A 19,616-nucleotide genomic window follows, 5' to 3' on the forward strand; every position below is an offset into this window, starting at 1 on the left:
GTACAACTCTTTCAAATGATATTAAAGTGGAGAAGACATTTTTATCATACTTACGTCTCTTGCAATCAACTTAGTAGACAAATTTTATTTTACATTAAAACCTGCAGTCCATTCATAACACTGTTCTACAAATATCTTTCTAGTCCATCCATCTCTGTTGAGAAATTATGTTATCTATATAAAATTTAATTTTGGAGAGACAGTCACATTTCCGGTTGTAAATTTTGTTTTCTTCGCTATAGCAATAGCAATTCTGAATGTGGCAGTGTATTTTTAATAATATTGTGCATGTTTAAACACGTTTACACAACGTTTAAAGACAGCAGGATGAGATTTTATTCGTTCCTTCAAGGAAGAAGCATGGGAAACAAGCATGATTGCGGAGAATAAAGCAAAAAATTGGAAGAAATAACTGTGAAGACGAAAATAAAAAATATCGCCGAATAATTGCATAGAAGACTGTGCAGGAAATGAAGTGAAACCGTTATGAGATTGACACGGAAAGTATCGCAGAGAATCAACAGAAGTAATCATGAAAATTAATGCTGGAAATTCAAGGAAGTAATTGCGAATTACTTCTTTCTCAGATTACTGGAATTCGTGAACTGCTTCGCGAAGAACAACGCAGAAAAGTGAAAGATGTAATTGCGGGGAACAAAGCTCGGAGATCTCACAGAAAATTAAGAGAAACAATTGTAACAAACAATACAGGAAGTACGAAACCGGAGAAGATCAAAAGAAACGATCGTGAGGAGCAACTTTCAACTTCGAAAATTGAGAAGAAACGATCACGGGGAATAACTTTGAAAATTGAAAGAAATGTTGATCACGCAGAAAAATGGAAAGAATAATTTTACGGAACAGTACAGAATTTTAAACTGAGAAAATCGGAAGAAATAATTGCGAAAACTTGAACGAACAAAATTTTCTCTTTGGATCTAGTCGATCACGAGTCATCGTCGGAAGCATGATGCTGCTGTCTCGCCGGAGAAAATTCGAGCGAATCTTGATGGACAAAAAGCTGTCGAACAGTCACGGGACATTTTTTTTCTTCCATTCTGAAGGATTCCGTTGTTATTCCACGCCGGGTTTCCCGGGTCTAATTAACGCCGTTCGTGCGACAACGAACGCTCCACGAATAAATAGACAAATAATTGTTTCCTGCCAGAAGCAGCGATCCTATCGCGGCCCGCTAATTACTCTCGGAATCATCCAGCCGCCCGTTAATGACCTTCGGGCCCGAGAAAGTTCTCGCAGAGCAATTACTTTCCTTCAAAAGATTTTCCCAATCGCCACGGTTTCTTCTGGCGGAGGGAGCGCATCGTACGAATTTCTACGCCTTTGCTTTCATTCATACGAACCGCGAGCTGCCTATTATACCGACAGCCTACATTCCGTTTGATCCTCGCCTAATGAAATATGTAGCAATGGCGGCGCGGTGCTCCGAAAGAAAAAGTTGCTTCGCGCGCGACCAATCGGAGCCAACTTTCGTTCCTTTTACTGTGGAATTCCGTTCATAATTCTCACGTACGCACGCCCATACCAAGGATTTTCAATGGATCTATCTCCGTGCAATCCGAAACAATTTTTATTGAACATTGTTACGCGTGTTTCAGGCTTTCAAACGATCCATCGCTTGCTGAAGGACTTCCTTCCGAGTAAAAGCGATAAGGACTTCCTTACATAGATAGTTATTGTAATGTTCAAAAATTGGTAACTAGAGAATCGAATTTTATTTCGATTTGAAATTAAGTCGATTACGTACGATATCTGACTCAGTATTATGTGAGAAATGGTTAAAGACAAAGTTCATTCATCGTTAAGTAAATCTATTAAATACAACGTTCAAAATATTGTCTGTTGTATATTTTGTATGATCATAAAAAACTATCATGTGTTTCATGTACGAATCGCATAATGATTTGTCTCGATTTAAAAATTCATGCCTTAATCTTTATGGGTTATACGAACTGTTTAAATAAATTATTTAAAGCTTGCACAATTTTAATGGTTGTTGCTTAAGTATCGAATGCGATAAATAACATTGGAATGGCATGAAAAGAAATGATTTTGTGCCTCGAGCATCACAGTCTGCGACGATGGTTCCTCACCCGACGTTGAAGTCACCAGAGCGCCAAGTCTAGTGTATCGCCTGCTTCAAGCTCTCGTTCCCTCCAAAAAGAAAATCGTACACCAAAGTTCAGGGGCTCATCGTAACACCGAGGTTCCAATCTTCAAATTCGCATTAGTATAATCGACAAGAAAAATTCTCCGATGTAATTACACCCGTTACAATCGGCAACATTTCGAAAAAGGGCATGCCTCCGGTTTCTCAGCTGCTACATCATTACGCAGAAGTATGTCGCAAAGAAACGAACGAGCAATGAAACGATACGCGGCAAAAATAGAAAGCTCGGAGCTTTAAAATGAGTCCAAGTTTATCGTTAAACGCCTCGTTTTAAGGGGATTACATCAGTTCGAATATCGGCGACACGTTTCTCCGGAGCCGCAGCATAAAACCATGCGTACTTCTTGCGATCAAAGTAGCAGATCCGCCACTTCGTAACATGGCAAAGATCGCGGAAACAGATCCCGCAACGGCGTCTCTTTAATTTTCTCATTTCGACCCCTCCCCGGCCCCCGCTGCACACCGCTCGTCAGCCGTCCCTGGAGGCGAACCGCTCTATAACTGGTTTTCAATCAGTTGCTGGCAAGCGTGCAGACCTCGATCACCTAGATGACGGACTTTCAGCGATAATTACCGCTGTGCTCGGTCGTCCGTGCACAAGCGCGAACAAATTTCATTCCTACGGCGGCGTTCGCCGGCATCGCCTGGAACGGCACGAATCATTCCGGCGGAGTCTGTGTCAGCGAAGATCGAGGACGCCGCGTGATCCTCCACTTTGTTGGGCGAGGATTGAGACACGCTCGATCCGTTCAACGATCCCGGTTCGAGCGACTTTTTTCTCTACGGGGAACGAGAAGCTGTCCCGCTTATATAGACCGTGTTATCACGTGTTTTTCTCCATTCCATTCGGTTTTTTCTACCGTGCTCCTCTACGCGAATGATCGACTAGTTCTCTCGTTTTACGATTCGCTATTTGACCGCGATTTATTATACCCTCGTAGCTTCTTTATCTTTTTTTTTTCTTCTTTCCGAGAAATCGTCGGACGGCTCATTTGCATCGGAGCATTTTCTCTTTTAGAAAGAACGACGGATTAGGGAAAACGATCCTCGCGAGCTGATCTTTTATGCTTCCTGTCCGCCGAGCTGCGTGCGGAGATCGATAACGCGTTAGATCGTTCACGAGTATATTTAAGTAGTTTACGTGCTTGGTTCGGGGAGACTGGCCTCGGATCTTCCCGGTTATTAATTCTGGCAAAGTCCGTTTCAGGTAATCTGTTCTCCAGACATCCGTTTGTATTCGTGTAAAACTTTTTGCGTTAAGAAGTTTCGAATGCAAGAAGCGACGCAATGTGCCATTTTGCGTGATTAAAGATCGTGTTAAATGTTATAGAGGAGAATTGAACATCGAAATAAAATAAGAATTACGTCGAATATTATGCTCTACTCGCATACAGTCAATTGCGATCGAATAACTGCATAAAATGCAGCTTGACTGTGCAATCTAATGGGAACATTTCGACGTTGCATCTTTGTGTCGCAGTGTACACCAGGTGCACTATAAGGAAAGTATTAATAAAACATTCTTAGCACTATTTTGCAACGTTCAATACGCGGCTACAGGAGAAATAAAGTTCTAAACTGACGCGGAGAGATGGTGACCAAACAGGCAATTATCCACGCGACAAAGTCGGTGGAAGGCTTATTTGTCTATAAAAGGCCCGGCCATTTTGTAATCGGGAGTAGTGGAAGCCTGAACTGGCAACGGATCTGGAAATAAAAGGAGCGCAAAGTGAAACGTGAAGCGAATCCTGAAGTAGGACTTCGTGCCCTCCTCTGTTGAAGCACGAGAAGTCGAACGATACCTTTCGGTGATAGGGAGAGACACTCGAAATTTTAATAGAAAGAATTGGATTCTAATTTGGATTTTAATAGAAAGTATTGGACTCTTGGATTACTTTTGTCCAATTGAAATAAACACATGCGAAATCGGATATTAGCTTAGACACCACTTTTGGATATTTCAAAACACCAGTTTTGAAAATTTAGGGACTAGAAAAGTTTTGAGTGACTCGCAAAAGTGTTCGTACACCTTCTAAAACGCAAAAACTTTTTTAAAACTGTACTAAGTGACTTGAATTTTATTGCTTAGAATGACGAAAGAAAATAAAAAACTCTCGTTGTTTAACTTTTTTATCTGAGCCTATAGCGGAAATTTAAAAAATGCCTCTCGTAAAACGCAAAAACTTTTTTGAAACTGTATTAAGTGACTTGAATTTTATTGCTTAGAATGACGAAAGAAAATAAAAAACTCTCGTTGTTTAACTTTTTTATCTGAGCCTATAACGGAAATTGAAAAAATGCCTCTCGTAGATCTCGGTAACTTATATGCATTGTGAAAAGTTTAGTGAAATCAGTTGACGTTGTTATGAGTTAAATACAACAAATCAAAGGTGGCAGAAATTGCAGTTTTATGATAATTTCGATCAAAAAATGGAAGAAATCTGCAGTTTTTTAAAATCTTTCAACGCCTGTAACTCGACTCTGGGTTAACCGATTTTGATCAAATTTTCAGCATGCATATGAGATCTACGGAAGACGTTTTTTAAAAATTTTTTACAGGTTCGGATAAAAAAGTTAAAAATGATAGTATTTTATTTTTTTTTGTCATTCCAAGTAATAGCAAAATTAAAAAATGGCATCTTAGTCATCGTCTAGTAGATTAATTCCTTCTACCATATAAAAAACATTCAAGTCGTTTAGTCAAATTTTAAAAAGGTTATTACGTTTTAAAAGGTGTAGGAACACTTTTGTGATCCAATGTATATGTTAAGTTAAAAAAATCTTGTATACATCTATGATAGAAGTATTTTTAGTTTTTATAAAATTTGTTTTTAGAATAATTAGAATTAGGATTCTGAATTTTTATGTTCAAACTTTAAAAGCATGTCGTAACTATCTTCTGAATAATATTTATCTTATTATTCACTGAAAGACAGTTTTAAGGTGAAAATACCATCAACCCAAAACGTTTTCTTATTAGTCACATTTCGCTTGATTTTGATCCGCGGTCATAAGAATGTTGCCTGCTTTAGATTCCTATGGAAATTTTTGAAAGACGATAGCGTGCTGATAACCGGAGGTGGTCCGAACGTTGCAAGATAAATGTGACGATGATCGTCAATTCGCATGAGGATCATCTTCAGTCCGTGATCACCAAGCGCGTCGATGCGCAGGAGTAAACACGAGTGGGCGCGGTAGCCGGTTGCATAAGTGGATAGCAGTACTTGGTAGTGCACTTCGATTAACCCTTTGAGGAATGGCATAAGCGAACGCATAATTCAGCGGGCGGAGGGATCGCGAAGCTCGTTCAGTCAATCATGCGAATTATATTTTATTTGATCGCGTGGGCGTTCGGTGGATTCGCGAACAATTTTCGTACTGCCGCATGTCATGCTGAACAGTTACTTCCATTGCGGTTCGTTCTATGAATTCTGAAAATGATTCAAAACAGCTTGTTCGATATCTTAAAATAGAAACCGTTAGAACTGTTATTTACAAAGAAATCTGGTCCAGAAATTGTTGCAAACAGAATACGAAATATTTCTTTCATTTCTAACCTTGCGTGTGACCTTGGCAGGCACAAATTAATTCATCATGGCACACGTTTCAGATTGTATACATTCGTGACGAAATTGAGCACCTTTAATATTATTATTATTATATTATTATATTACTTTCACTGTACCAAGATGATTGAAGAAAAAATGTTTTACTTAGTTTACATTCTTTTGAGACAGGTAATTTTTATTCTGCGTTAAAATCTGCAGTCTAATAATCAATTAGAAACGCTTAAGTAGACTGTTATGCGTTAAATAATAATTACAGCGCGGTTTTCGCAAAACATGGAAGAGTATAAGAATTTGTCATGGGACGTTACAAACCTAATGAATGATTTCACGAAGTCTGATGACCCACTGTATATCAGCAAAAACAAAATTAGGAAATTAAAATCTCTAGAGTTAAAGAGTTCCAAGGGATTGGTACAGTATGGTGGCGATGAAAAGTCGGGAGGAAATCAACGGGGGTGGCGAAAGTGCCTCGGATAAGCGTGGGAACAAGGCGGGGAGGATTTCCGAAGTCGGAGGAGAAAGGGGGGAAAACAGTTACATAGTCGTAAAAAAGCCCCGGAACGGTAAAAACACTCGGCGGATCCTGGGGAATGCCTGGCATACCCGCGAGAGCATCGCGTGGATGAAAATTCTACGAAAGGGCAGCCGGCATTGCGCGCGTGCTTTCACTTTATGAAGAAACGGGGGCGCGAAGGGGGCGCGAAGGGGGTCCAGTCTGTTCTTGATATGCACGCTTAAGGAAGCACTTTGGCTGCCAGCCGGAGTAATTGCACGGAAGGGCCCTCCCCACCCCTCGTCAGAAGGGAGCAACGCTGGGCCCTGTCCCCGTGCTGCTACAATGTCCGGGAGGGATCCGGGGGCCTAACGAAAGGGGAACGCTCAAAACAGAAGTAAAAGTGCATCAGCGGGATTGACGCGCGGATGCATATTAAAATGCACCGACCCACCGCGAGACCAATTAACCCTTTGCACTCACCGGAGACATCGGACCTTCTTTTTCTGTCAAGTTATTTTTCGGCCTCTTCATTTTGGTACTTCCCGGAGCTGGCAGTAGCCTCGAGCGGCAGTCGCGAGAAACGCAAGGTGCAGAAGAATATTTAGTAAATCTTTGAGCGAGTTCTTCTTTTTTTTTTCGTAGAAATAGATCGTTGGTTGCAACTATTATGCACAGATCGTGTCGTGAGAGAAACACAATCGCCAGGTTAATTCTTAATTAGAGTCAGGACGCTTGTTCTCGGGCATCATTGTCTATGAATTGTGCGAATTTAAATTGCGATCTCTCTGATTTTTTAGAATTTTGTGATCCCGCGTGCACGCATGGTAGATGTTAAAAGTGGTGGAAGCATCAGTTACCGTGATGCGTCACAATTCTTTGTCCACTTGGATGACTAATTCTAAGGGATGCGAGGAGACGGAGTTCGTTTTCTGGAATTGATGTGTAAGCGATGTGGAATTCGTTTTTGGAGGAGCTGCAAAAGGAATTCCCCCTTGACAATGAATTAAGTAAATTTCCACCCTTTATCCCATCTTGTTCTGTTCAAACAATGAAATGCATGGACTTAGCCGGCCCAGTATGCATGTATCGTTCGGTAGGGTTAAGTATATGCAACAAAAATTGTATAAAAAATGATCCAGCATTCAGTCCAGCTATTGAAGATTCTGACACGGTGCGCGACGCAGAAAGAAGTGTCTTATAGCTCAATAGGACCTCGTGTGCGCAGGTCGGCACGGCAGGTCGCGACAGTGAAAATAATGAACAGGGTGGGGGTGGATAGAGGTCGTGATTTGACAGAGGCCAGGTGAAAATTCGTGTTGGAAGGAAGGCGAGCACGTGGGCGTAAACAAAAGTACGAATTCAGCCAAGGGCGCGGAATGCGCTGGACGCGGCGCTGGATCCTTTACGGCATTGAATGTTCGTACATACGCCATACGCCGGTGCTATGGTATGGTATGGCATGGTATGGCATGGCATGGCGCACGGCCGTGCGTCCGCCCCGCGGCCACCGCATTCCAACGGCTGCCCAAACCGAAACCTATATCGTGTATTCCCATCTCTCTCCTCTCTTCTCTTTCTCCCTCCCTCTGTCCTCCTTGCTATACCTTCCTCTTTCTATCTTTCTCCGCGTTGTCTTACTCTATACCCCCACCCCCGACCTCTTTCTAACCCCCACCAGATGTCCCTCTTAGGCCGTCATCACAAGAGCGTTAACTCTTTCAGGGGTACAGGAGGCCACCGAATGTTTTAATAGTCCCATCAGAATTGACCGAATTCGCTTTGAAAATTAACCGGGGAGTTCACGGGGAAAGATGTTCCGGATGGTCCAAGCTCGAAATGCTTCTAGAACCTTACCAATTCAGAACTCTAAGTCAGTCGAACCATCAAAGTATTGCTATTTTAGTCGGATCATCTGTGACATATCAGTTTGAAATATCAGTCAGAACGTCGTCCGAACTGTTCGAACTTTGACTCGTTCGGATTTAAGAATAGCCAACTTAAACTGCTTTTTTTAACTGTTTCGAAGCCCGATAGTAATTCTGATAAAGAAACAGAATTATCTGCCGATACACATTTGACCAAGAACGGTACTATATTTCCTATAGTTCGTTTCTCAATAGGGTTTCCCGGCGGTCGGTCCCACTTCGTTCAGAGCTAACGAAGAGATCTCTTTCTGACACCAGAAAAAGCCACCTGTAACCTAGAAACAGTCACGGTTCACGAACTCGTGCTGCAGAAACATGAATTTGCATAACGATGCACGCTACGCTCCGGACATGTGAAGCGGGGTGGACAGGTAATGCGTCCACGCATCCCGGATTTCTTCCGTAGAAAAATAGACGATGAACGCGTGTAAACGGTATATACACTAGGGGCCGTGGATCAGCGCGATTTACAAGATCGTTACGGGTCGGAAGATCGCGGGATGCCGCGGATCGTGCACGTAAACGGCCGACGATTTAATAAGCACGCACACGCGGCGTAAGCATTCGTATGACGCGGCTGGCTAGGTTTACGATATCGGGCATCGTGTTTACGATCGCCCGGACGATCACCGTGAATACGATTCGGCGTCGCGCGTAACCCGTACGATTCCCGGCCCGAATATTGCTACCGGTTTCGATTTATGCCCCCGTTGCGTTGGTCGGAGATGTTCGATATTCGTGGCTCTCTTATCGCGACACTTTTTGATCGTGAGAGTGTCGTCGATGTTTCTCGTTCGTTTTGGGACGCGGCCACATGTACGCATACACAGATCGGAAACAGGTTCGAACTTATTAGTACAGATGACCTGGACAGCTGATTTCATCGAGATACATTATCTAAGCTCGAGATTATTACGATGTACGGCCTGTACAGATTGATTTATACGAGTCTGCTCGTTGCCGGAAATGATATTTGCCTGTATCGATGTCTCCCTTGATACGTCACCGATCGGGCGAAAGTCCGAGGAGGATCCACGATCTATCAAACGAGACTCTCGCAACCTACGCGGTAACCGGTTAGCTGTAAATCCTTAGAAAAGAGGCCCAAATCGTTCCTCACAGATTCACATTGTCGTTCCCGTTGGGACTGTCCTCGCCATCTCGAACATGTCCGAACCCGTCCGGACGCGGTGCTCGTCGCCCGCGGGCGCACCAAGAAAAATCGGTTTTTCGGGAAAACCGGTTCCCGCCGTTTGTTCGAAGCTAGAGTCCGCGAACTTTCTAACATAAACGATCGTGATCGTTTGTCCGTTCTCGACGTTTTATATCACGAAACTCGCTGAATTTTCGTGCTATTTCATTCCAAACTGAACGATTTTTCGATTTTCCGAACCACGTGGTGAAAAATACTCATTTTCATTGTGTATTGTGTTTTCCGGAAGACATCTATGTCGTAAGTCTTAACGATAGCTGTCGACTTTATTTTTACTATTTCGATTACAATTATTTGAACTTAGAACAACAACTGAATTTGCACACGTATTAGAACTCCATCGGGATCCGCGATCTTTATAAATGATACGGAAATTTGGTACATGACTTACCAAGGTTGCTTCAACGTGCTGGTAGGTCCAAACATATGTAGATCCTCGGCATGACGGTCCCTCGACAGACACTTGACAAGGTTTTAACAGAAACTTCACTTTCCGATGGAATATCGCATTCGCATCCTGGTGGACGGTCAGCTCGGTCGAAGAGGCCTCCGCGGACGAAAGTATTACATGACCGCGGTGAAAAGCGCACCAGAACACGTCTCACGAAACTGTAAACACACTGGGTCGTTTTAAACGGTGGTCCGCGGACGACGAGGTTGGCGCAAATACATAATGCATCGGGGACAGAAGATACCCGCGTCCCGATAACAAATACGAAAAACGGCTCTCGCCTGATCGCGGTCTCGTTTGAAATGTTTACGGCACGAACCGTATCGGCCGTGTCTCGTTACGAGGACGAAATATCCGCGCACACGTACAACGAGTCGCCGCTTTTCGGCAGCTGTCAATTACTGGCAACACAGGCGCCGCGTTTGTGCAGCATCCCAGCAGAACCACTTTCGGTCCAGTCTACCAAAAAAAAAAAAAAAAAACGAACCTGTTGAGCGAGGGACGAACCCGTGGAAACGGTCTGTAGCGCCACCCGTGTCGGATTTGATGGACTTCGTTGCCGGGAGAACCGTGATCGACGGTGTGGAACAGGAATATTTGTATCGGAGATTTCAAGTCAGGGAAGAAATTATTTCCGATTTTGGAGATGTATTGTAACGAAACATTTTTCATTCTGATAAACCTTTGTATCGGAGCAACCTGCTGAATGGCTGGGAAACCCTTCAATCAAATAGAAAATGACAGCTTGAAATATAGTAGAAAGGGCATTCGTAAATATTTTTCTAGAATTAAAGAAAAATTTACGAGTGGTGATTAAATTAAAGACAAGATTGTGTATCACGAATGTATGCTTTGTGCAGTATACTTATCAGTCTGCCAGTTCAGGTGCTTAATTGCATGGAAAGTCAACAAACCGGGAACGTATCCGCGAAAAATACGGTTTCGAAATCTTCGAAATATACGGTAGATTTACCGAGTTTGATGTGTTCTTGATATATTAGAGGGTATTACAAGCTACGGATGCATAAGATAAGATCAGAAGATTCTGTGATAGGATGGAGAAATTGTAAATGTTTTTGCCCGAGGAACAGGTTGCACGGAGAATCTTTCTGAACATAGCAATTTATGAATCCAGTTGAAATATCGAAGGCACAGAACACGTTAGAATAGTAGAGGGAAGTTTCGAAATTTTCCGAGGACGAAGTGAGCATGCGTCCGTGAATAGTTCTGCATGAAGATAGGTTCAGACTACGTAGCAAAGTGCGCATGTGTCGTATACAAATTGCATTTAAATTCAATTAAATAAAATTCAATTAATTACGTTAATTACGAGATTTATTGCGAAAATCTTCGAATATCTTCAGATTTGACATTTTCATTCAAGTTTGAAATAATTGCGAGTCAGCAGAGATTAATAATTTGTAATTATCCATGTTTAAATTTCCCGCCATTGTGTGTCGTTCAATTATTTTACGAAATTCAAATTCTTCAAAATACATTATTACCTATACAAATATAGATGTAAACTTAATCCTAAAACAATTTTTTGGTTGACATTTGTAGAAATTTTATATATTTCTTTCTTACCATAGCATGATTTAAATATTACCGCGCTTTATAGCTAAATTCGTTCTTTTCCTTTCATCCAATGACCTACAGAAAGAGATATTAATTTTTAAAAGTGGTGAAACTGTACGTACGTACACATATAATGATCTCCAAGAACATTCAATTTAAGGCTATTGAGATAAAAAATTTTGACAGTATTTCGCCTCTAGTATACTCTGCATTGTAGGCAAACAGAACGGCAGCAAACTTCACGTATGTTGGAGGAACGATACAAGTCAGCAAGTGATCCAAAGAGGGAAAGAGGACTGTATCTGTGGACAGTTAAAGGGGGTGTGCAGCCCCGGTTACTTGGATACAAGTCTGATTATTATATTTGACAATAAACGTTAATTTGTACTATATGAATTGGAAATAATACATTATCAATATGGGTGAGTCACGCGATACCTTTTCATAGAGTTCCCATTCTCGAAATTACTGAATCCCCGAAGCGAATACAAATGCTAGGTTGATCTCAGCCGACAGTTCTCGTTTTCCAGCGTGTCTCTACAATATTGACGGTCTCGATTTTTTCAGGAGGATTACTCAGTTATTTTCGTAATTTGCTTGGCAGTCGGGAAATGAGAATTTTAATCCTGGGTTTGGACGGTGCTGGGAAAACTACGATCTTATACAGGTTTGGTCCACATTGACAAGCTAGCTGCGTTTCGTATGACAGTTTAAACGCGTCTACAGGGTGTCACGAAAGTAATCTCTATCCGTCTTAGGGGTAATTCTCCGCAACATATTGGTTCAACGATTGTAAAAAAATCGCTCCAAAAAATTGTCTATAACAACGAAATTAGTTGTTAACATTTTATATACTAGAAGCTTGTTAATATATTTTTAAGTTGCACCATTTTGTCCTAAATAGCAGATTCTAAGGAAATGATTGAATTATGCTACTAAACTTATTAATCTCCTATTTTTGGAATACCTATAAGGTATCGCCAGTAGGCAGTTTCATTTATTTTGTGAGCCAACGTATAATTGTTGAGTTGTAAGAAGTTCTGGAATACTATAAATCAATGACCTCATTAGGATGTTATAATTGTCTGTGAGATTGGATTAAAAATGAAGCGATAACAACTTGTGTTAACATAAATGAATATTATCAGTTGTTTTAGTACAGTGATTTCTCACACGGAGGATAATTATCCTTAAACGTATTATTAACTTCTTGACACTCTGTATGTGTTTTCCATATTAATTTACTTCTTTGATCCACTTAACTATTAAAATGTACTCTGGTAGGCAATAAGACTTATTGATTTTGTTTTGAATTCCTTTGTAACAAAGTTTCTGTAATCCATTATTTATTAGATTGCAGGTGGGAGAAGTGGTTACGACTATTCCTACCATAGGGTTTAATGTAGAACAAGTTACATATAAAAATCTAAAGTTTCAAGTGTGGGATCTTGGTGGACAAACTAGTATACGGTATGTTATATGTAAAGGGTCCTTGAAGTATAGTACATTACATTGATCTTTGCAATTTTAGACCATACTGGAGGTGTTACTATTCGAACACGGATGCAATAATTTATGTCGTCGATTCAGCAGATAAAGATAGAATAGGCATATCAAAAGACGAATTAATTTACATGTTGAGAGTAAGTATTTTTTAATACAATAAATAACAATTATCATCACAGATTATAAAAGATAAAATTCTTAAAATTTACAGATTAAATCTTAGATTGTTTTAATTAAAATGATCAATATTGTATAAAAAAAAAATGAATTTGTTTTTCTTAGGAAGAAGAATTACAAGGAGCAATTTTGGTGGTCTTAGCAAATAAACAAGACATGGCAGGCTGTTTAAGTGTCGCAGAAGTGCATCAAGCACTCGGATTAGACGCTCTCAAAAACAGAACGTTCCAAATCTTTAAAACATCCGCGACGAAAGGTGAAGGGCTTGATCAAGCGATGGACTGGTTGTCGAACGCACTGCAAAGTAAAAAATGATTAAGATTATTAAAGAATTTTTTTTACCCAAGCCTTACTGAGAAGACTAGTCACACGACTGTCGTTTCGAATGACCCACACGGAGCTGGGCGCCTCATTATGTTTATTTATTATATTTTAAATAGCCTTACAATTTCCATTGAACATATATTCTAAGATTTACTATACCTTTTCATATTGTGAAACAGAGAATAAAACTGAACCAAAAGTTTTATCTTTCTTACGTGATTCAAAATGTAATAAAGACAACTAGAAAATCTTTCGATTCAGATAAATATTCTTTTTTGTATCAGCATGTAGCATTTTATCGTCATTACAGTTTATCTCTTGTTATTTTTATAACCGTAAAAGTAATCAGGGATTTTAGTTACAACACAAAGCAATACAACATAACTTCAACAAGTTTTTTAATAAAAAGTTCTAGAAATCAAGTGTGCTACCGTAATTAGCAATGAGAAACATAGTGTATATTGATATAAATATATCACTTTTACTATTACACTAATCAAGGCTATCATTCATAGATATTTCAGTGAAATTGGAAATTGTTTAACGTGTCAATATTTTTGACATAGTGTGTGAATAATTGTGTACATATATGTAACTGGTTTAATTTCATTCATATAATATAAGACCCTGAAATGTAAAAAATTCTTTTATGTAAAAAAGAATGCCACATGCAAAACGGAGAAACATGATTCGCATAATTGAGACACAGAATTAAGTTTATTTAATTCTTTGCACTTGTTTTATGAAAAGAAACTGATGCTGCCCCACATATTCGTTTCAAAATAATAATAACCCACAAAATTGAAATGTACGTTATTAATTTTTGTTCAAAGCCGAAAGTATGTATAATCTTAATTACTTCAGTTTACATACCAAATAATAATGGATAATATATTTAAGCATATTGATCACATGCAATTACTGAACAGTGTATCGGAGATTTGATAATTTATGTATTTAAAGTAAATATAGATACTGTTTCATAATCAATGTTCCAAGCATCAATTATATTTGACCATTCAGCTCTTTAAATGTTTCGTTTATTGCTAATGTTAAAGAACGATAAAAGAAAACTATAATTATACCTGTGCAACACGTCTTCTGACATCCGTAACTCTACCACTCTGGTATCCCAAATCTTTCAATGCGTTTCATTTGTGTATCTAATTCCATTTGTACTTTTTTCCTCATGTAGAATATTGGACAATCACGACTAAGGAAAAAGATAATTGATTACTAACATGAAGAGTAATCCTAATCATATAAGTTTAAGTTGGTATAATACAAACTTTGTACACAGAACTTCTTGATGGAGACTCCCCTGGCATCTCTGACATTCAGTCCACAATCTACAGTATTTTTCCTCTAACTGTCTTCCAAGATACAATTCTGTCTGAAAGAACTCTGCCTCTTTGGGTTCACAGTACTCGCAAACAGCCATTTTTTCTCTCTCGGGTTTTAGAACAGCCTTGCAACCTAAGCATACTTCTTTCTTTCGCGTGAAAGCAGATAGAGCACCAACTCTAGACGTCGCTACCGATTTTGTACGCGTGTGATCCCCTTTTAGCAAAAGTGATTCAGCTTTGTCGCCGAGTATTGGTTCAAAAATGCGCACCAGTGGTTTGGACAGTTGATTTTCCAAATAGTGGTTCGTGTCTATAGGAATGTTGTTATCCAACACGTAGATTGGATCTTCCGCTTTCTGATAAGCTGGAACTCCCTTGGCGCCTCTTATGAACACGTATGGGACTCTATCGCCAAGTTTTGGTGCGGTACCTGCGTCCCTTTTCTTCATTTTTGCCGCCAATTCAACGTGTGCCTGTTTTGCTGCATAATCAGTCTTGGTTAATTCCTTTGTAACGACTAATTGGGATATGTCAATGCGATTTCTTAACAGATCGCTGATCATTTGTTTCGCATAGTTCACAGCATCGGTGGGATTTCTATTATAAAATTAATTATTAGTTAAGAATTCAGTAATGTATAGAATTAATTGCCCATCTATAGACTATAATACTGAATTACCTATCAATGAGTATTTTTTGCAAACAAGTGTTCATCATGTTCGCCACTAAAGGGCAGTTATCTCTACGTACAGTTTCAAGACCCTTGCAATCCATCTTGTCATACTTATCAGGCCGCGTGAAATATAGACCAGCATACCGCTTTTTGTTAATTAATAAATAGGGAAAATAGACTTTCTCGAACTCCAATTTGATCGGCTTCTGGAATTTGGAAGTTACAAATTCGGCAGCTTCTCTACCAAGTTCCATAGCCTCTTCGATTGTTTTCACGCCGAATTTAACCATTACGGAATCTGTGTCTCCGTATATAACAATAGCATCATTTTTGTATCCATTTGCGACACAGTAATGTTGTTCTACTTCCTGTTTTGTTTTCTCTATCATAGTCCGTCCGTAAGATGTGACACTCTGTAATAGTTTTGAAAGTTGAAGTAGAGAAATATAATCAGAACTATTAATATTTGATAAACTATTACTAAAGCTTACAGCAGATATCTCCAAACAGGGCAATTTGCCCATTTGCGCACCGGTGAAACCGTAGACAGAATTTGCTGAGACTTTCAAAGCGTATTGTCTACCATCCAAGACCTTTTGCTTCAAGGGATCGGTTTCGTTCTTCAGTTCAGCCTTCGCTTTCTTCCTAGCTGCTAAGAGATTCTCCAAAATTTCAGGAAGCAGTCCTTTTCTGACATTAGCTTTGATGAACGTAGAGTTGTTTGGCGTTCTAGTAACGTCATCGTCGTTGATTTTATGCTTAGTTAACCTCTCGTTGCCCAATAACGTTGTGTAGCACAAATTATGCGCCATGATAATACTGGGATACAGAGAACTGAAATCCAAAGTGGCTATGGGATCGTTGTAGTATCCACGCTTTGGTTCTATGACCGTAGCACCCTCAAATTGTTCTTCACTGGGTTGACCATGGCGAACTGGCATCAAATAATCTTTTTCTTTCGCCTGCAGACATAGATGGCTAATTAGATTTGATAATTTGTATTTGTAAATAAAATTTGCTTAGTATGAACCTTTCTCAGTAGTTGAGAGACCACTTTTATCTGTTGTCCTCTAGTTAGCAAACTATAAATAGAAACTCCTGTGACTCTCGCCATTTCCATATAAATGATAATACACATTAATTTGTCCAACAGTCTCAGAGGCAAATATGCATCTTTCAGACAATAAACAGCGAGCCTCCGACGTGTTTGCGCGTTTCCATGCTGTAAATCTGAGATAATACTGTGATGAACATCTTCCTTTTGCTCTTGGAGAAAGTGGTAAGAGACTGCGTTCAACGTGTACGATCTCAACTTGTAATCTCTGACCAACACCTGCATATAAACAAAATTCTCATCCACTGTTCTAAGATAGTATTTAATTGATATTATAAATGTCCTTACCAATAGTAAATCGAAGGGAACCCTTCCTTCGAAATTGATAGTCTTATTTTCACGTTTACCCATCTGCTTGCTCTGGAGCATTTGTGTTTTGATTACAGATTTTATGTTCTTTATTCGACCAAGGAAATTGAAATTCTTCACGTTCAGATGTTGAGCTCGATTAATGAGATATGGAAAATCGAAATTGTTTATGTTATATCCTGTAAAAATATCAGGGTCCAATTGTCTCACGAAATCTGCCCATTTCTGGAGAAATAAAAGAATGTAAACTGATACTGAATTTTTCTACATACAACTGAAATGCATACACACCTCCAGCATTGTACTTTCTTTGTCAAAGCTTAAAACTTGGCAACCAATGATTGGTGCACAGGTGTCAAGTGTGAAAATATTTCGTAGGAAAGGTTCTGGATCTCCTTGCTTTATTACCATGTTAGCAATCTGTATAACAGGATCGTGATTTGGTTCAGGAAAAATACCTGAAAAGAACATTTAACAGGATATGTACATAGTATAATTACACCGGACAAAAAATTAAAAAACAGTAATAACACTGCCTATATTACCTTTACGACCAGCGCATTCAATATCAAAACTAAGTATTCTGAATGGAGCAACTTTGGACCATTCGCCTTCTGGTTCATGAGCAATGAAAGCATCCCATGCAACATCCACTTCCAACTGGCATCTTGTAGTCAGCGGCAAATTGTGTCCAGATTGACCACGTAATTTCCAGCATTTCTGTGGTAATTCAATCCATGAACATCCTACCACTGATGTATCTACCATAAATCTAAATATTATGTGAAATCAGTAGACTGAACGAAAAACACAATTTCTATTTTCATTTTTTAATACAGACCTAATATCAAAATCAATATTGCTTTCAAAGGCACTGTACTGATGATTGAAGTCAGGAAAAATGATTTCTTTCTCAAGAAGTCTTTTACAGGGTGCTAGCAATTTTGGCAATGCTACTGTAATTTTTAAAAACAATGCACTCTCGTTCCCTGAGTAACCATACATATTTTTCTTAAAAACCCTTTCAACGGCTAAAATAGCTTCTTGAATGTTTTCTGGATTCGATCTCATGTCTTTGACCACTGCTTTGTTCAGTGCATCCTGTAGAATACAAAAATTTGAACATAATGAAACGAAATTACTGGACTCGACCGAATAGGTACCTTAAAAGGCCTGCAATGAGAATCTGTAAATTTGGCTGGTCCAGAAACATACAAATATGGACTAAACCCATGAACATGACAACAAACAGAGTTTCCTAGCTCTGTGATACCATACATTCTCATTATTGGTACAGGACCTATTCTGCTACCTGGCATACCAGCTAATGGGGTACCTAAAAAAACAAAAATTTTCCATTTAAATCCAAAATTTTAATACACACTAATTGTAAAAAGCAAGACATTTTTTACCTGTATAATGATCAATTTCTATTTGTTGAAAAATCAATGATTCTTTCTCTGGATTCAATTGTGGTGGTGGTGGCCTACTCCACCTTAAGGATGTATTTTCTTGTTCTGGACCCTGTTGATAGTAATTTAATTAACAAACATAAAGAACAATTTTGACCATTTTGATACAAAAGAAGCATGGAAGAAGAACATTACAAAAAGACAACAAGTGGATATATTTATATAACTGTAATTGCAAACATAATGCCTAATAATATAAATTAATACAATGAATAAACTATAAATACATAAAGATCTATATGCTAGTAATGAATTAATATGTATATCATTGAATCACTATATTAATTGACTATTCTATTCTCGAAATAAATATACACATAGCAAGCTGCAACATAATGGATGATGGGAGCATATTGCAATAAATGATTATAAAATTAAATGATCAAAGCAGATGGTCATTAATGTAATAAGCTGTTTAAACATACACTAGTAGAATGTTTTTTTTCATGGGAATTAACTCACTGCTTTCAGTTTTATATTTATCTGCTCTTCACGTGACTATAATAATAAAATATTAGTTACAATAGTTTAAGCGTAGTCTAATTCAAAATAGTCCCTTCTATTAATAATATTCTACCTATTGTCTAACTGTATTAAAATATATGAATTTAAATTATGTATACCTCTTCAGCAATATGTGATACTTCTCCAAATTCTTCATCAATCTCATCCATATTAGCAAGCTCAGCTTCAAATGACCCAGGGTAATCATCTTCATCATCTTCATTCCTGTTAACCAATCGAATTATAAAAATTAATTAATTTGATAATAAAGGAAACAATCAATACAAGACAGGTTTTATGCATTCTGTAATCCAATGACGAATACAAATTTTAAATTTACGAAAATGATTGTTGAAGAAATTCAAATAATTTACTTCGCTTCTCTATATCCATATAGAATACGTACTATCTACATGAGAAATACAGTCTGAAATATTAGTATAAGTCTGTAAAAGTACATTCTTTTTTAAGAATTATTGCAACAATTGAGGATTTAAATTTAGGCGGTTAGATAGTTAGGTTAAAATCGAATTTTCAATAAACACATTCAACATTTACCGATATTTTGCCTTCTTCGCAGCAGAAGGTGTGGAGAACGGTTTCTTGTTCATTTTGTCTAATTAAAGATTCGATGTCATGGATTTCAACCAACAATAATTCGACCAAGAACACTACAGATGAATGGAATAATAAAGGCGCGAAATGGATTTTGATATTTTTAGTCACAGACGATGTAAGTGCAGTACTGCCTCACCATAGTAAGCCAAGGCG

General features: G+C 38.8%; 3 protein-coding genes and 1 long non-coding RNA gene across 6 annotated transcripts in view; 1 reads left to right on the top strand and 3 right to left on the bottom strand.

The window, feature by feature from the left end:
- The window catches only part of LOC117227903 (ankyrin repeat and BTB/POZ domain-containing protein 2), a 48,224-nt gene extending 37,290 nt beyond the window's left edge, over positions 1 to 10,934 (bottom strand). The window contains exons 1-2 of one of the 2 annotated variants that reach the window (XM_033483446.2): positions 10,330 to 10,934; positions 9,783 to 10,000 (exon numbers count right to left, since the gene is read on the bottom strand). The gene's annotated coding sequence lies outside the window, so the exon portion shown is untranslated. Of the gene's footprint in view, positions 1 to 9,782; positions 10,293 to 10,329 lie in introns of those variants that run through there. The other variant, XM_033483445.2, reaches the window with a different exon arrangement.
- The window catches only part of Arl1 (ADP ribosylation factor-like 1), a 30,077-nt gene extending 15,660 nt beyond the window's left edge, over positions 1 to 14,417 (top strand). Inside the window, exons 2-6 of the mRNA XM_033483448.2 lie at positions 11,638 to 11,842; positions 11,988 to 12,087; positions 12,774 to 12,890; positions 12,952 to 13,063; positions 13,209 to 14,417. Of these exons, the coding sequence (XP_033339339.1) occupies positions 11,839 to 11,842; positions 11,988 to 12,087; positions 12,774 to 12,890; positions 12,952 to 13,063; positions 13,209 to 13,418 (543 nt within the window). The 5' untranslated portion in view covers positions 11,638 to 11,838 and the 3' untranslated portion in view covers positions 13,419 to 14,417. The remainder of the gene's footprint in view (positions 1 to 11,637; positions 11,843 to 11,987; positions 12,088 to 12,773; positions 12,891 to 12,951; positions 13,064 to 13,208) is intronic.
- LOC117227907 (uncharacterized) lies at positions 11,160 to 11,700 on the bottom strand. The gene is made up of 2 exons (XR_004492186.2): positions 11,430 to 11,700; positions 11,160 to 11,347 (listed from the first exon to the last, which is right to left on the bottom strand). It is a non-coding gene; the product is annotated as an uncharacterized LOC117227907 (long non-coding RNA).
- PolD1 (DNA polymerase delta 1, catalytic subunit) lies at positions 13,050 to 19,602 on the bottom strand. 2 transcript variants are annotated; one of them, XM_076524536.1, is made up of 15 exons: positions 19,404 to 19,602; positions 18,965 to 19,070; positions 18,804 to 18,839; positions 18,282 to 18,393; positions 18,033 to 18,205; positions 17,711 to 17,970; positions 17,415 to 17,641; positions 17,161 to 17,327; positions 16,849 to 17,094; positions 16,477 to 16,779; positions 15,938 to 16,408; positions 15,453 to 15,859; positions 14,717 to 15,370; positions 14,513 to 14,640; positions 13,050 to 13,400 (listed from the first exon to the last, which is right to left on the bottom strand). In XM_076524536.1, exons 1-14 carry the CDS (start codon positions 19,454 to 19,456, stop codon positions 14,544 to 14,546), a joined length of 3,312 nt encoding a protein of 1,103 aa, XP_076380651.1. In that variant the 5' UTR covers positions 19,457 to 19,602; the 3' UTR covers positions 13,050 to 13,400; positions 14,513 to 14,543. The 2 variants fall into 2 exon arrangements, with proteins under 2 accessions (XP_076380651.1, XP_076380652.1); XM_076524537.1 differs by lacking the exon at positions 18,804 to 18,839 and having other exon boundaries at positions 19,404 to 19,601.
- Positions 19,603 to 19,616: the final 14 nt, after the last annotated feature.

This window comes from Megalopta genalis, chromosome 9 (genome assembly GCF_051020955.1).
Source record: "Megalopta genalis isolate 19385.01 chromosome 9, iyMegGena1_principal, whole genome shotgun sequence".
NCBI classification, from domain to species: domain Eukaryota; kingdom Metazoa; phylum Arthropoda; class Insecta; order Hymenoptera; family Halictidae; genus Megalopta; species Megalopta genalis.

Coding starts and splice junctions, on each gene's coding strand:
- PolD1 (XM_076524536.1), bottom strand. CDS start 19,456: ATGAACAAGAAACCGTTCTCCACACCTTCTGCTGCGAAGAAGGCAAAA. Junction 18,394..18,803: donor TAAATATAAAACTGAAAGCA/GTGAGTTAATTC, acceptor TACTATCAACAG/GGTCCAGAACAAGAAAATAC. Junction 17,971..18,032: donor CTCATTGCAGGCCTTTTAAG/GTACCTATTCGG, acceptor TGTATTCTACAG/GATGCACTGAACAAAGCAGT.